Source organism: Rhinatrema bivittatum, chromosome 6 (genome assembly GCF_901001135.1).
Source record: "Rhinatrema bivittatum chromosome 6, aRhiBiv1.1, whole genome shotgun sequence".
NCBI lineage: Eukaryota > Metazoa > Chordata > Amphibia > Gymnophiona > Rhinatrematidae > Rhinatrema > Rhinatrema bivittatum.
Genome location: NC_042620.1, coordinates 90,156,924 through 90,173,639, shown reverse-complemented (window position 1 = coordinate 90,173,639; position 16,716 = coordinate 90,156,924). Strand labels below are relative to the sequence as shown.

The following is a 16,716-nucleotide window of genomic DNA, read 5'->3' as shown; positions in this document are numbered from 1 at the left end:
GGAGGTGACTGGTGTCTGTGTGAGGAAGAGATACTAGTTAGGGAGGTGACTGGTCTGTGTGAGAGAGACAGAGACTGGTCAGGGAGGTGACTGGGTCTGTGTGAGAGAGACAGAGACTGGTCAGGGAGGTGACTGGTGTCTGTGTGAGAGAGACAGAGACTGGTCAGGGAGGTGACTGGTGTCTGTGTGAGGAAGAGATACTAGTTAGGGAGGTGACTGGTGTCTGTGTGAGAGAGACAGACAGCGACTGGTCAGGGAGGTGACTGGTGTCTGTGTGAGGAAGAGATACTAGTTAGGGAGGTGACTGGTCTGTGTAAGACAGGTTGTGACTGGTTGTGGGCGCTAAGGAAGAGGACTGTGAGGACAGAGCTTCAGCAGCCACTGCTGCTTCTGGTGAGTGCCTTTGGCCTTGGCCTGCAAGGGAAAGGAGTAGGAGAGTTGCTGGAGGGGGTAAGTAAAAGTGGCTTTTTAAGCTTATTTTTCTTGATTGACGGCCATTTTAATTATTGGGTATTATGGGATGTGTCTGCTGTTTTGAAATATTTTATTGATATTTGGACAATGTGTAATCATTTTTATGAGTTTTTAATTGTTGGATGTTATTTTGTTCATCAGCTATTTTATAACATTTATTAGTATAGTTTTACAATTGTTTCTAAGTGGGTTTCTATCTATAGCAGCTTGGCTTGCTCTGTTTTCCTAATAGTAGGTGTGTTAGTGTTTAGGGCCTGGTTAAATATTTGTAGTAGTAAATTACTGTCTTTTCATAAGGTCGGGGTATTGTGCCTGCCAGTAAAGAGAGTTTGTTTTGCTTTTTCTGAGATGTCATCAGAACCAGAATATATTTTTTGTATGGTGAGTTGTATGGGTAATGCCCTAGTTCTGCTTTGCACCCATTTTTGGGGGTCGAGGGGGTTCCTGAGGATGCAGAATGTATATTTACATTTTGCCCCGTGACGGTCACATGTTCAGTGTGTCACACATGTGAGAACCATCTGTCAGGTGTGTCCCGGCCGAAAAAAGGTTGAGAACCACTGCACTAAGAGGTAGATTTTTAAAAGCTGTGTGCATAAAATAGCACATGCACGAATACGCATTATTTAAAAACTGCCACATATGCATGGAACACAAGGGCTAGGGTAGGGGCATTCTAGGGAGGGGCCATCATGTACGCGCACAAGTTGCTATTTTAAAACCTGCCAAAGTGGCGCATATCAGTCTTTTACTTGTGTATATTTTCTTCTGCTCAATATCAGGTATAAGTGATCGTAAAAAAACGTAAAAGTGAAAAACAATGAGTGGGTGAGGGGTCTGGATGACCTGGGGGAGTTCAGGTTGAAGAGCCAGCTGGGTGTTTCCAAGCTGCAGATAGACTGGGCAAACTAGTGGGCTACAAAGTAAAACTGACAATTTCCTTCCCACTCGCATATTACAAAATTTGAGGAAGTAAATGATTAAAATTAGGAGCAGAAATTCGTGAGTACAGCTGAATTGCATCACTTATCCAGATAAATTTTGACTTCTTTAGGTAAGTGGCAGCCTTGCTGCCGCTTAGTCAAAAAAGTTAGAAAAGCCACTACTTATCCGACTAAGTAAGATAAGCGGATAAGTGTTAACATGGTACTTATTGGCTGCGTTTAACATTACATGTAGAGTATCTTTTAAGTATGTGAATATGTTGTTGGGTAGAGTTGCACATATTTTATGTGCGCATGTGCATATATCCGTGTATGAGGAGATGCACGCACTTGTTTTAAAGTTACCCTCTGATAGTTGAATTTTAAAATTCTAGTGCACGCCAAAGCAGATACATGCACAAGTTGGGCCAGCACTCATTGAGCAGATTTTAAAAGCCGCCCGGATGATGCATATAGGGAAAAATAAGCCATGCTGTAGTTATACGATATTAGTTTGCATGTTAGGAGTTACAACTCAGGAAAAAGATCTAGGCATCATAGTAGATAATACATTGAAATCATCAGCTTAATGAGCTGCAGCAGTCAAAAGAGTAAACAGAATGTAGGAATTATTAGGAAGGGATTGGTGAATAAAATGGAAAATGTCATAATGTGTCTCTATAGTTCCATGGTGAGACCGAACCCTGAGTACTGTGTGCAATTCTGGTCGCACATCTCAAAAAAGATATAGTTGCAATGTAAAAGGTACAGAGAAGGGCAACCAAAATGATAAAGGGGATGGAACAGCTCCCCTAAGAGGAAAGGCTGAAGAGTTTAGGGCTGTTCAACTTAGAGAAGAGACGGCTGAGGGGGGGATATGATAGAGGTCTACAAAATGATGAGACAACTAGAACGGGTAAATGTGAATCAGTTATTTACTCTTTCAGATAACTTTATGGAGAGCCCCCTAGTCCTTTCTATTAACTAGTAGTACATTTAAAATAAACAGGAGAAAATTCTTTTTCACTCAATGCACAACTAAACTCTGGAATTTGTTGCCGAAGGATGTTGTTAGTGCAGTTAGTGTAGCTGGGTTTAAAAAAGGTTTGGATAAGTTCTTGGAGGAGAAGTCCATAAACTGCTATTAATCAAGTTTACTTAGGGAATAGTCCCTGCTACTACTAGCATCAGTAGCAAGGGATTTACTTAATTTTTGGGTACTTGCCAGGTACTTGTAATCTGGTTTGGCCTCTGTTGGAAACAGAATGCTGGGCTTGATGGACCCTCAGTATGGCAACTTTTTATGTTTCTACTTGCCATTGCGTGCACAAATGAAAAGTTCAAAAAAGGGGCAGTGAGTTCCTGGATTTTACCATGAAATTAGAGCGTAAATATATGCACAGGTGTTCGCCAGGATCCCCTGCCGTATAACTTTATGCCTACTATGGATGGCATGTAAGTTGTAAAATAAAAAATTCTGGGCAGATGAGCAGTGTTTTAAGTCAGGGCCAACAGGGGAGAAGGAAGACTAGAGAATTAGGGGGGTTTGGATGTCCTGTTCCTTACTTGGGTGAATTATGAATGAACTGGGTGGCTGCGCACATGTCTTTTAAAATCCCACACTTATGCGGTAGATGTGGCATTTATATGCACAGGGGCACATGCACGCAGTCAGGCTATGTTATAATATGCATGCTTATATGCGTATATACTATAAAATGGCCGCGCCCCTGGATGCTGGCCGACAAACGCGCAAATGTGCTCCCACGTGCCGGTTTAAACGTTACCGTCTACGGCTTTCTTACCCTTCTTGTGTTTGGCTTTTTTCTTACGTTGTGTGCTCTTAAGATATCCGTCTTTAGTTGAGTTAGTTACCCCCATATTGTAGAAATGGATCAGACCTTGACAAATTATCTTTGGCGTTAGGAGCCAATTTAAAAATCTAGCTTCTTCCACCACTCCCTGTCAGTTCCCCATCCTATCTCCAGCAGTCTCTCTCTCTCTCTCTCCTTCATTCATAGCCTTCTTCTCTCGCTCTTCATTCATAGCAGTCTTCCCCTCTCTATTTTCATTTGTAGCAGGCTTCCCCCTCTCTCTCCTCAACCCCACCATCCTCTGCAGTCTTTCTTACTGTGATTCTCTTTGGCCAGAATGAGCTACTGGTGCTGTTGCCTTCTCTTCTTCCCCCCTGCCCAGGACGCTGATGCCCCTGCTCCTCTTCAGCCTGCACAGGATGCTGATGCTGCCTGCTCCTTCTCCCATTGGCCCATCCAGATCATAGGTGCCAGGATTACATTTCTAGTCATCATAGTGACCTGATGGCCAGGATTTTTTTCGCCCTGCTTTACGCTCTGTCTGCCATATACCTAGCATCTCATGTATGTACAGTATCTGATTCAGTCTTAGTAGACTTGCTTGTGCCCTTTATGTAAAAGTGGTTTCAGTCTATTTGGTAAAAAAAGGTATAGTCAGCCAATCCATTTAACCAACTTGGCCTTTTCTGGTGCATAAATCTCCGGATATGGGTGCCATGGGAATATTCACTAAGTTTGTCTGGCCTGTAGTCCTCACGGTAATATGATTTCAGTTCATTAGGAAACTTACCCGAACAGTAAACAGGCTGTATAACAGAATCTTCTGTTCCTAATTATCTTGGTGCCCAGTTTGTTCTAATGCTATAAAAAGTCTCTTTAGCCCTATCTCACAAAACCACAATACTTCAGCTTCCCATAATACCATAGTACATAATTAATGGTCTGAGCTTTGTAAAATTATATAAGAAGTCTAACGTGGCCTGGTAGTGTATCTGAAAGCTAGCAAACCCATTTTTATTGCAAAAGCATCTCTGACAGGTTCATTAATATCTTATAGACCAGAAGGTAGTCTAGGGTATAGACTTTCTTTAGGTTGAGTGTGTTAAGTTCTGGCAATATGGATTTCCTGATGCTGTTCACCCCAGCATCTTTTTATAACATATTCTTGGATATGAGATTTTATAGAAATAATTTTTTTTCTTTATATAGTGATAGATATCTGGCTGTTTGCCTCTACTACTCCTACTCATCCTTTTTATAGCACTACTAGATGTATGTAGCACTGTACAAATACACATAACAGACAGTCCCTTCTCCATAGAGCTACCATTCTATTCATGACAGACAAAAAAGAAATATAAGAGACTTGGGGCCGGATTTACTAACTTTTTTTCTCCCATTCTGTGTCTATGGGGAAAAATGCTTCGTAAATGAGGCCCTTAGAGAGTTTCAATTAATATGTAAAATTGTTAAAACCAACAAAGGTATGATCAAGGAGCCAGAGGATAAGATTTAAAAGCAGCCTCAGAAGATGGGGTTTTAGGTTGGATATGAGTAAAGCCAGAGAAGGGAGCATGACGTACCGATTCAGTAAGTCTCTATTTCAGGCAAAGCACAGAGTCTGGAGGAGAAGAGCATGGATAAGACGGACTTGCCTGGCGAGCAGAGTTCCCAAGGAGGGGTGTAGGGAAAGATAAGGGAACAAGGAGTTAGAGAGGGAAAGTACTTGAAGGTTAGTAAGAGAAGCTTGAACGGTAGCCAAAATAGTGACTTTAAAAGAGGGGTTATGTTGGTGTAGTGACATTGACAGAAGATGAGTCATGCAGCTATATAATATATTCAAAAGGTGCTTGCTGTAGAACAGAATAGTCTCTTGAGGGAATGCAAGTGCTTGGACATTTACAGAGATTATTAACGAGCTCCATATTCACTACGCTGACGAGCAGACAAGTTATCTGGCAAGAGTTAGTCAGATAAATCTTCCCTGATATTCAGCGGGATGAACGTACCACTGTAAACCCCCTGACTGAAGTTATCCGGCTAACTTTAACCAGTAACTTTTAAACTTAACCAGCCAGTTTTTTGAATATGGCTATTTAGGTTTAAAGTTATTCAGGCCTTGTGTGGCCGGATAACCTGCCTTTTAACTGGCTATCACCAAAAGATCTCCGGTTATATGGCATTCTTATGCTTCAAAATAAAATTTGACCCTGGGCTTCCCGGCCTGATTCCCCTCCCCCCCCCCCCCTATACATTTTAAAGGCACCTGTTTGCCTTGAACCAAAACACCCCCCCCCCCCTCCTTCCACCCACCCAGGATTTGACAGAACATCAGAGGCCCCCATTTGCAGGGACAGACTCGCAGTATCCTGCAGTCCCGAGCGCTTTCAGCATTGCTTTCCGCGTTACTTCTGGGTTGGATAGTAATGCTGCTGCCAGGGCGATGCTGGAAGTGCCCGGATCGTGCAACGGACTGCGATCCCGGCACTGCGAATGGCGGGGCCCCTTGGTGCTGTGCCACTTACGGGGCGGGGTGGAGGAAGCCCTTTGTACCAGGAGGGGAGGAGGACTAGCACGGAGAGTCTCAACTTAAATTTTAATTTCTTTCATTGGAGGGGCTGGGGGGGGGGCGGGATTATCCAGTAGGGACCTCTAAAATGTATAGGGGGCTGGGAATCTGGCCGGGAGGCTCATGGTCGAGCTGTTTACGTTTTTAAGCATAAGAATGCTGCTTTGAAAGCGATCCAGCTAACTTAGCTGGTCTTCAACTATGCCCAGATAAATTAGCCAAATAACTTTACCTCTCCTCAGAATGCCCCAGAATGCTTTTTTTTTTTTTTTTAAATCTGGTAGATTTTAGCCAAATGACTAAAATCTAGCCAGATAAGTGGCTCAGTATTCAAATACCTGCCATTTAGCCAGATAACTTGCAAGTTACCCGGCTAAATGACTGAATATGGAGCTACAATGTGTTTAGTTGGAGTTTGAATCTACCTTTCTGCCTCAGCATTCTGCTCTGTCAACAGAAATTCATTTGTTATATCCTCAGAAGGAATGGTGTCTGCCAGTCAATGCAGAGATCACCTCCAGAGTCCTGTTTTCAGGAACTGCGGAGCATTTACGTGCCTGCACTCTGAACACTGCTCTCCTCTGAGCTAACCTTCCGTCATCACGTTGGCCATATTGCTTCCAGTGACACTAAATGCCATTTGACAACGAGTGGCTGGTGGCCTGACATATACCCAGACTTCTGAGACTCCCTCAGGGTACACTTGACTAGCCTGCCCTCTGGATGCCTTTAACTTCATACTGAATGTTCAAAAGAAAAAAAAATAACTTTTTCTTCCTTCCAGTACATGCCTGCTACTACAGCTATGCAAGGAGCCTATATACCCCAATACACGCACGTTCAGACAGCAGCAATTTCTGTTGAGGTTGGTGACGCTCTTTACAATTGTCTTAGATATGCCAAATTGTGATTGTGAGGATCTTACCTATTGCAGTTAGAAATAGACACTGCATATATTCACCCATATTGGGGGTTATTTTTTTAAAAGGATTTACATGCATGTACTCTAGTTTTATCCTCATAAATGGCCTTTTAAAACTGACTGGGGTGGGGAGATGTGCACATAAAAACGCACTTAAAAGGCATCCTTGGGGGTGAGATGAGGTAAACTTTGTGCGTGTATGTCAACACAACTTCCGCACATACCTGTGAGTTTTCAAAACGGATTTATTTGCAGGAATCTGCTTTTCAAGTTAAAGTTAGTGTATAGGTAAAAAATTGCCCTGAAATTGATTTGCACAAACCATGTTCTGTCTTTACCCATTTATCTGTTTAGTAAGTATTCTTAGTGCAAACACTGTGGATATTTTTTATTTGGAGGTTAAAGTACCCTGCTTTTTTTCTGTCATGATCACAGTTTTGAAAATCCAAAACTATGTGCGTTGTTGCCTCCCCTAACCTAACCCTGGCCCCAGGGATGCCGCCTCGTAATACTTTTGAACTTCAGTTTGATCTCCGTTTTTTCTGTGTCACTTATTGTAGGAAGCTAGTGGCCAACAGCAAGTTACAGTAGAGACATCCAGTGACCATTCTCCTTATACCTATCAGCAAAACAAGTAACAGAAAGGTAAGAGATTCCAGGCACTCTGAACAGATTTAGAATCGCTCACGTTGTTTTAAGGTTTCTAGGAACAGGAAATAAAGAAGATGCATAAGATCTTGAATACTTAAATTGAAAGGTTTGCTACAGCTCTAACAAATGAGCAGATACTTTAAAAACAAAAATTATGTACTGTTTTTGCAGATTAGCTGCCTTTGTTTGAATTGCTAATCAATCAGTTAAACTTTCTTTTTCCCCAACTTCCAAATAGCAGAGAACTTAATTCTTGAATGCCGAGCAGTATTTATTAGAACGAAGAAACAGTTCAACCCTCACTGACTTGCAAGGTGACCAGAATAGCCATATTAGACAGCAGCCCTGGATTACAAGAGTCTCTGCAAGCTCAGTAATCAGAAGAAGACCACTGCAGCTGAAGTAGACGTTGTGGCTGCTAAGGAATAGTAGCGGATGGGAAACAGAGGTGAAAGAGTAACTCTTCTTAGGAGCTTGTAAAGGAGAGCTGTTAGTTTGCCAAGAACCTTTTTCCAGGAAGTGAGTTTCAGACTGCTTTTGGTCAGAAGACCAGTAAGAAGAACACAGACAGGCCGAAGGAACCACAAGAAAGCAGCAACATGGAAAACATTTTTTTAAAAAAGTCTTGACGGCGGTCACGTTTGGAAAGTGGATGCTCCAGTTACAAGCGTCCATTTTCCTAACCCGCACACAGCCATGTCTTCTGGGCACCCGATGCCGAGGAGGCACTAGGGGACGCACAATTTCCCCTAAAGCCTCTTTTTTGGTTTTTTTAACGCAGCAGCTCATCGGCATACTGCATCGCGGACCCGGGAGAGGTGGATGGGGGCGCATGTTGGGAAAGCGGGCGCTCGTGATTGAGCATCCGTTTTTCGCGCGCCCATATTGCATCGCCCTGAGAGAGAGGGAGCTCAGAAACATTCAAACAATAACCAGTCAGAAAGAAGAGCCCTACATCCTGCAGAGACTGTAAGATAAACAATATCATAAGATGGAAAGAGTGGCAGTATAACAAAGAAACAGAGCTATACAGTGTGGCAGGAGAGCAACTACGTTAGAATTAATACAAAAACGTAACTTCACAGAAATGACCTACTTTCCTACATTATAGATTTATTTTCCAGTGCAAATTTGCCCTCCTGGACAGGCATCCTGTGAGGCCTGTCCCATGAGTGTTGTCATATGCAAGTGCCCCAAGTTTCTTAACAGTTTTGTTCAAGATGGACTGAATTATATGCCTTAAAGATGGTAATTTATAATAGCCCAGATAGGGCTAAAGTCTGACTTAAGCCTGAATTTTCAAAAGTGGAATTACATGTGCAAGTGCATTGTGAAAATGAGTGGGTAGATGCATACCCCTGTGAGGCTTACATACGAAGATTTATACTTACTCATTAGCTGGTATAAATGCGCAAACATCCATTCACATGGTTCCTTCCAAAAATGCCATCCCCCAAACACCTCTTTGCAATACACAAAATGCCTTCTGCAAGTACAAGCTCCCAGACTATTTTCAGAAGCCAGTTTATGGGCATAAAACCAGCCTTTATCCACTTTAAATTCTTTTGAAAATTCAGCCCAGTATGTCCCTGAGATAAAATAAAGGGTTTCTGTAAAAGACAAAAAAAAAATGCATTCTCGACTGGAATCAGGTGCCATTCATGGCTGCAGTTCATGCCTGCTTTATTTTCTTTTTGATATTTGTTGGTTATTCCCATTATTACCTTAAAGTTAGATTTTAAGAGTCGCGCATGTTCGCACGTTTGCCAGCATACGCACATGAATGTGCCGATTTTTATAACATGCGTGCGTTTATAAGCGCATGTTATAAAATCGGCTACCCGCGCTCCCGATGTTATATCGACGCACACATGTGCATGCGAGTCCCATCTCGAGCGCGTAAAGCCGAAGGAGGTTTAGTAGGTACGTGCGACGATGCAATAGGGTCTATTTCCCAGTTCCCTCCCAGTTCACCACAGTAAGGTTCCTAAACCCCCTACCTAACTTGCCTCTATTTTTTTACCCCGCTGACTTCCCTAATTTTTTTTTTATTTCCATACTTACATGCAGTCTGCAGCAGAAGTAAGTTACGTGATTGGGAGATCCCGGCGCACGCTTGTGCGCAACTTCATGGCACTGTCCCGGCCTGCCCATACCTCGCCCAGACCCCACCCGCATCCCAACCCTCTTGCTCAAAACCTTCGTAATGCGCGCGGCCGCAGGCCTTTTAAAATCCGCATGGCCCACAGGCTTCCGAGTCACGTGCGTATGTCCCGGCTTGGCTGTTCGTAGGGTTTTGGAGAGAGACTTGTTAGTTTTTGACCTTCCACCCTCCTCTATTGAAAATTTGTGTGTAAGACTGCAGGGAGTGGGGGTTTGTATTATCTTACAAAGTTTATTTTTTAGATCTTGAAGATTTTTACATTGTTCACTTTTCCAAAAAAGATTTGTTCTTGGAATTGTTAAATGTCTAAATAAAAAGGGTGATTTTAAAAGGATTTGTGTGTAAATGTGACATATTATCGTGGTAATATTATCATGGCAATATTAAAAAGCCATTTACGCGTGTAAAATATACTTACATATGAATATCCTATGGACAGTTCAATGGCATATATTGTAGCAATTTTCAAAAGCATTTACATGTGTTAGCAAGTGAAGTCAGGAGGATGATTGCTGTCAGATCAAATCAAAACCAATATACTCTCAAATAACACACACACCATCTATTTTTGGAATAAATATATAGGCCGCAGCTTTATTAGTATTGCAGCATAAATGCAATTACCCAAGCCAATAATTTGTAACCATACATTAGCATGGTACAGCCACTCGCCCTATTACTAAGAACATAAGAAATTGCCATGCTGGGTCAGACCAAGGGTCCATCAAGCCCAGCACCCTGTTTCCAGCAGAGGCCAAACCAGGCCACAAGAACCTGGCAATTACCCAAACACTAAGAAGATCCCATGCTACTGATGCCATTCCCTAAGTCAACTTGATTAATAGGTAATGGACTTCTCCTCCAAGAACTTATCCAAAACGTTTTTGAACCCAACTACACTAACTTCTAGCCAAGTAGCTCTTCAATCCTACCAGCCAATTAACTCGTCCAAACTGCAGAAGGGCCATGAGCCACCCTCGCCACACCACCAGCTGGGAAGTCTGCCTCAGTGGTGCTCTGTCACATCCGCCCCCACCCGCCAGCCGGGCGCATACTATTTGGATGAGCAGAACAGCATTGCCATGAGCAATTTGGCTCGGGTCCACCCCACTTTAACATCAAACAAGCTGCGACAATTTTAAACAACAATAAACTAACTATAAACCGTCCAAATACAAACGGGGATGGGAGGGTGGGTGCAGCGATCACTAAGGAGAGGAAAAAGGAGGGCAAAACATCTTAAAAATGTCCTTTTCTCTCCCACTGCACGCACCCTCCCCCCCCCCATCCTGTTAACAGTCTAACATATTTAGCAATCCCCAACCTCGGATTCTCAGCAGGAACTATCCCTCTTACCACAAATCCTCTTTTCCTTCCTCTTCCTACCCCACCACCAAATATTTTACCCCAGTTAAACTACCTGAAAATTCATACCACGGTTCTCCCCTGGTAATAGTGTTAAATGTGTCAGGAAAGGTAAACCTGCCTGACATTTTCTAATCAGTTTTAAGCATGTAAATGCTTTTTAAAATTACTCTCAAAGAGTTAAAAACAAAAAACTTATAAGGACAATTTTCAAAGGAATCGGCCCGAGTAACTGAGCAGGTCAATTACCCCAGCTGAAATGTTCCCTTTCCTCTGTGACCAGGAAGTCTATGCACTGTGAAAAGGCGCACGTATGTTTGGTCACCAGAAAACGGGGACGGAGGTGATGGAAGTACACGAGCATGTACTTTGCTCTGTGTGCTTTGTACCTGCTGTAAAACAGATGCAAAGTCCGCAGGTAGAAACCCCTACTGGCCCTTGCTTTTCAATAGGAACGTTCCTTTAAAAATTGCCAGTAAGGTACGCAGCATACTAAGTATATGTGCACTCTTTCCACCTGCTGTTTCTGTGATCTGCCAGTCAGGGAGAAAGCAGCGCACATAGGGTCAGATTTTCAAAGGGGTACGCGCGTAAGATATGCACGTACGCCCCGAAAATCTGCCCCAAGCTCCCCCTGCGTGCGCTGAACCTATGTTGCATAGGCTGCCGGCGTGCGCAAAGCCCGGGACGCACGTAAATCCGGGGGCTTTCCTGGGGGGGGGGTGTCGGAGGTGTGTTGCGGCGGTGCGTCATCGGGGGTGTTCCGGGGGAGGGGGCGTGGCCGCGGCCTCTGGACCAGCCCCCGGACTGGAACATGGAGCGCCAGCCTGGCGCCCGCAATTTACGCCTGCCTCGGGCAGGCATAACTTTAGGAGTGGGGGTGGGGGGGAATTAGTTAGGGCCGGGGGGTGGGTTAGGCGGGAGGGAACGGAGTCAGGCTGCGCAGCTCGGCACGCACAGGCTACCGATTTTGCGCAGCCTTGCACGCACCGACCGCGGATTTTAAAAGATACGCGCGGCTACGCATGTATCTATTAAAATCCGGTGTACTTTTGTTTGCGCCGGTCACATGAACAAAAGTACGCGCGGGTGTACTTTTTTAAAATCTGCCCCATATAGTTTTGAATATCAAACATACATGCATTGTTTTCCTCCACCTTCTTTTTAATCCAGCTAAATGGGTGCGCGCTGCGAATGTCAGCACATACTTTCAGCTGCTGCAAGAGGGAATATTTCTGACAGAGCAAGTTACCCGACTAGATCCCTTCTGAAAATCATCCTCCTGTTCTCAAACGGAGCCAGTACATAGGGAAGGTCGGGTTTAAAATAATGTGCTGCAGCTGTGTACGTATTTCTGCTGTGGCTCTCCAGTGGCACAAGCACTGGCAAAAGAGGGGGGGCATCTTCAGAGAGGAGGGTGGCTTTCTTTAAGGAAACTAGTTCCCCCCACAAAAAGTGATATTCTACGTCATGAGCACTGTTACTGATTAGTAACTGAATGTGTGTGTAAAAAAAAAACCAAAAAACTCAGTAACCCATAAACTGAGTAGGTATTGGCTCTGAGCCCCAAAAAAGCTTCACAGAGGAAAAAACAATGTCTTGCATTTTACAAAATGCTTTGTGTCCAGATGCTTGCTTTGGAAGGTCTTTTTTTACAGTAATGAAAACCCTTATCCTTCTCCCTTTCCCTCAGGTTTCACACACTATGATAATGTGTGAAGAATGAGAGATGTACATTTTTTGTTTCCTGTGTTTTCTTTTTCTCTTGCTTACTCAAACATGGAAGTAGATCCAGCTGCATCATAAGACCCAATTAGAATTAGTTTGTGGTTTGATTTGTAGCTGTCTCGCTGCCCTCTGGTGGCTGGAGGTTGCATGGGCAGGACTGGAGAAAATTGTGCCACCGAGGAAATGGGAAAGGAAGAGAAACTCACTAAGATCCTGCCTTTTAAAATATCTTTCTAGACATTTTATTGTATAAAGTTTGTGGGGGAAAAAATAGCTATAAAAGCAAACTTTGTAAAGGATGGACCTGGCGATTCTAATGTGATGTCACAAAAAAGTTGCGTGAACACGCACGTAGAATCCAGTATTACTACGTTGTTACATCATAATGCACTAAAGCATGACACCTGCTATTCTGGGGATTATCCATCATTTGAACTTTTCAGTTATTTATACTTTGTTTTATCTAACTGGTTTGAAACTGGAATGCAGGACTCAGTGAATTTGCACACGTTTAGACGGTAACTCTCAAAGCAGCGTGTGGGCGCACATCTACGCACGTTATTCGACCTGTGCCCGGGGGCGCGGCTATTTCATGACATACGCACATATATGCACGTTATGAAATAGTCTGGCCACGCCCAAATGTGCTCGATATTAGGTGGGTGCGTGCCTGTGCGCGCAAATCCCACTCCTACCGCATAAGTGGGGCATTTTAAAAGGGACACGTGCCGACGCCGCTGCCACTAAAACCAGTCCGTTCCCAGTATGCCCAGTTAAGAGGTAGGTCTTCCAACTCCCCTAATTTAATAGCCTTCCTTACCCCACCGTTAGCCCGGACCTTTAAAACCCCACTGATCTGCCTAGGTTTTTTTGTTTTATCACTTACACGATCATTCATCATTGCTGGTTCAACTATATGGAACACCATGCCCTCTGAATTACGCAAGGAACTTTGCCACAAAAAATTTAAACAAAATCTCAAAACCTGGTTATTTAAAAAAGCATACTATTAATGAACTGAATCCTCCGCTCTTCTTCCTAATTACCACAGTCTACCATTTATATATATGTATATTACCACAGTCTAATGATATACACTGGCTTAAAAAACCTCAAATGTATAACTACAAAACAAAAACAGAACGTTACAACTTGAGGTACTGCAAAATAGCAGATGTGTCCTTCTATTGCTTTTAATATGTAATTAAAAAGACTTACCAGAGAGAGTGGTATCAGAAAGGTGTCAGTGTGTTCGCAGTCTCATGGGCTCTTGCCCTTACAGGGCTACAGCCCCTCTCTTGACTTCACCACTTATTAATCACGTCATTTACCTACTCTCTTCAGGTTTGTCAATTAATGTTATATTTTTATAAAGTGCAAATATGCCTCCCTTAAAATCCCTAAAACCACCCGTATTTGACCATCTAACATGCCACAACTAGTCATTAGAACATTATGTGTTTCGATTTATGCTTATCTCTCAACAGTGTTTCTACTATATTTCTTCGCTGTGTTTCTTCACTGCTTCAGATAAATCGCCCGACATTGGCCATGTTTCGGCGCGCTCCTCGCGCCTGCTTCAGGGGCTACCGTTCCTTCACAAACTCTGTTACAGAAAACATAAGTCTATAAATACCTTTAAAACGATGTCTATATATATCTCACTCTACTAATGCATTGCTACTTACGATTCAGTGTGGCACAGGTTATTCCTACCGCTTTATCTTTCAAAAAATGGCGCTCAAGCGCTATTCTTCCGTCTCTACCGGATATCAGCTGTTTTATACTCTAACCTCGAATCTGGAACTAACCTATCCACTACAAGAAGACCGCCCAGTCAACTTCCTTATTAAGCCCAGCAGGGGCAATTGTGTTCAATTTAAAGATCCAGCGCTGTTCGCGCTGTAATAAACAAAGATTTAAATCCCCTCCCCGCTCATCCTGCTCAATACAGTCCAAAACCGTACTGTGTAAAGTCTCAAAAACATGGGATTGTTCAGCGCAATGCTGAACTAATGGAGCTTCCATCCTTCCTCGTTTCAGTGCACTCTTGTGCTCTATCAAACGTGTTTTTAATGCTCTCGTGGTTTTGCCCACATAAATGAGCCCACAAGGGCACCAGATGGCATATATAACATTTCGAGAGACACAGGTAGTTGCTCTGATTGGTTTAAATTTTTTTAGTTTCTCAAGAGGAATATTTATATTGGAATGAGCAAGTGGGCACATTGCACACGACCCGCACGGGAAATGACCATTCCCTTCTTCAGATCTAGTTGCTGGGACTTTAAAATGTGACCTAACCACCTGATCTTTAATGCTCATTCCTCTTTTGAAAGCTATTAAAGGCTGAGTTACAAACACATTATGAACCTGTAATACGTTCCAATGTCGTCTAATACTCTGCACTATCCCATTCACTCCCAAAGAGTACGGTAACACACATGTCAACCTATTGTTTATGGATTTTTGCCTCGGTTGCAATAGATATTCTCTATGATTCCATCTAGCTCGCTTACAAGCTTTTCGTATTACCCCCAACGGGTAACCCCTATCTATGAATCGCTGACTCATCTCTCTTGCTCTTAATTTATATTCTTGAACTGATGAGCATAGTTTCCTCAGCCTCAAAAATTGGCCGAAAGGAATGCTGTTACGCAAAGTTATGGGATGACAGCTAGAGTACTCTAGTAATGTATTTCGATCCGTTGGCTTCTGAAAAATCGTAAAACAAAATTTATTGCCATCCAAAGAGATCCTTATATCCAAAAAAGGAATTGAAACATGATCATAGTTATATGTAAACTGCAATGCCTGTTCACAGGAATTTAACCAAACCATAAATTCTTGAAAAAGGACCTCTGTCCCGTGCCACACTATGAAAATGTCGTCGATGAAACGGCGCCACACTATGATGTTGTTTTTATATGGAGAAATCTCTAACCAGCATGCCTCAAAATGTCCCACATACAGCTCCATTAGTTCAGCATTGCGCTGAACAATCCCATGTTTTTGAGACTTTACACAGTACGGTTTTGGACTGTATTGAGCAGGATGAGCGGGGAGGGGATTTAAATCTTTGTTTATTACAGCGCGAACAGCGCTGGATCTTTAAATTGAACACAATTGCCCCTGCTGGGCTTAATAAGGAAGTTGACTGGGCGGTCTTCTTGTAGTGGATAGGTTAGTTCCAGATTCGAGGTTAGAGTATAAAACAGCTGATATCCGGTAGAGACGGAAGAATAGCGCTTGAGCGCCATTTTTTGAAAGATAAAGCGGTAGGAATAACCTGTGCCACACTGAATCGTAAGTAGCAATGCATTAGTAGAGTGAGATATATATAGACATCGTTTTAAAGGTATTTATAGACTTATGTTTTCTGTAACAGAGTTTGTGAAGGAACGGTAGCCCCTGAAGCAGGCGCGAGGAGCGCGCCGAAACATGGCCAATGTCGGGCGATTTATCTGAAGCAGTGAAGAAACACAGCGAAGAAATATAGTAGAAACACTGTTGAGAGATAAGCATAAATCGAAACACATAATGTTCTAATGACTAGTTGTGGCATGTTAGATGGTCAAATACGGGTGGTTTTAGGGATTTTAAGGGAGGCATATTTGCACTTTATAAAAATATAACATTAATTGACAAACCTGAAGAGAGTAGGTAAATGACGTGATTAATAAGTGGTGAAGTCAAGAGAGGGGCTGTAGCCCTGTAAGGGCAAGAGCCCATGAGACTGCGAACACACTGACACCTTTCTGATACCACTCTCTCTGGTAAGTCTTTTTAATTACATATTAAAAGCAATAGAAGGACACATCTGCTATTTTGCAGTACCTCAAGTTGTAACGTTCTGTTTTTGTTTTGTAGTATTACCACAGTCTACCATATGTATATATATATTTTTTTTTTAATTCAAAACTATACGTGTTATTGTATTTGTTCAGTTACTATGTTTCATTGTAAAGCGCAATGCTGAATTATTGTTGAATGTAAACCGAGGTGATGTTACTTACGTACCCCTGTATATAAAAATCTATAAATAAATAAATAAATAAAATCCATTACAGAAGTAAAGTTATTCAGCAGGGGACCCCAGCACACGC

At 42.7% G+C, this 16,716-nt stretch overlaps 1 protein-coding gene across 8 annotated transcripts in view; it reads left to right on the top strand.

Annotated features, from left to right (window-relative positions):
- RBMS1 (RNA binding motif single stranded interacting protein 1) overlaps nt 1-16,716 on the top strand; it is a 417,298-nt gene that overhangs the window by 392,077 nt on the left and 8,505 nt on the right. For all 8 annotated transcript variants that reach the window (XM_029605592.1, XM_029605591.1, XM_029605593.1 and 5 more), the window contains 2 exons: nt 6,565-6,645; nt 7,263-7,347. In XM_029605592.1, the coding sequence (XP_029461452.1) occupies nt 6,565-6,645; nt 7,263-7,340 (159 nt within the window). In that variant the 3' untranslated portion in view covers nt 7,341-7,347. The remainder of the gene's footprint in view (nt 1-6,564; nt 6,646-7,262; nt 7,348-16,716) is intronic.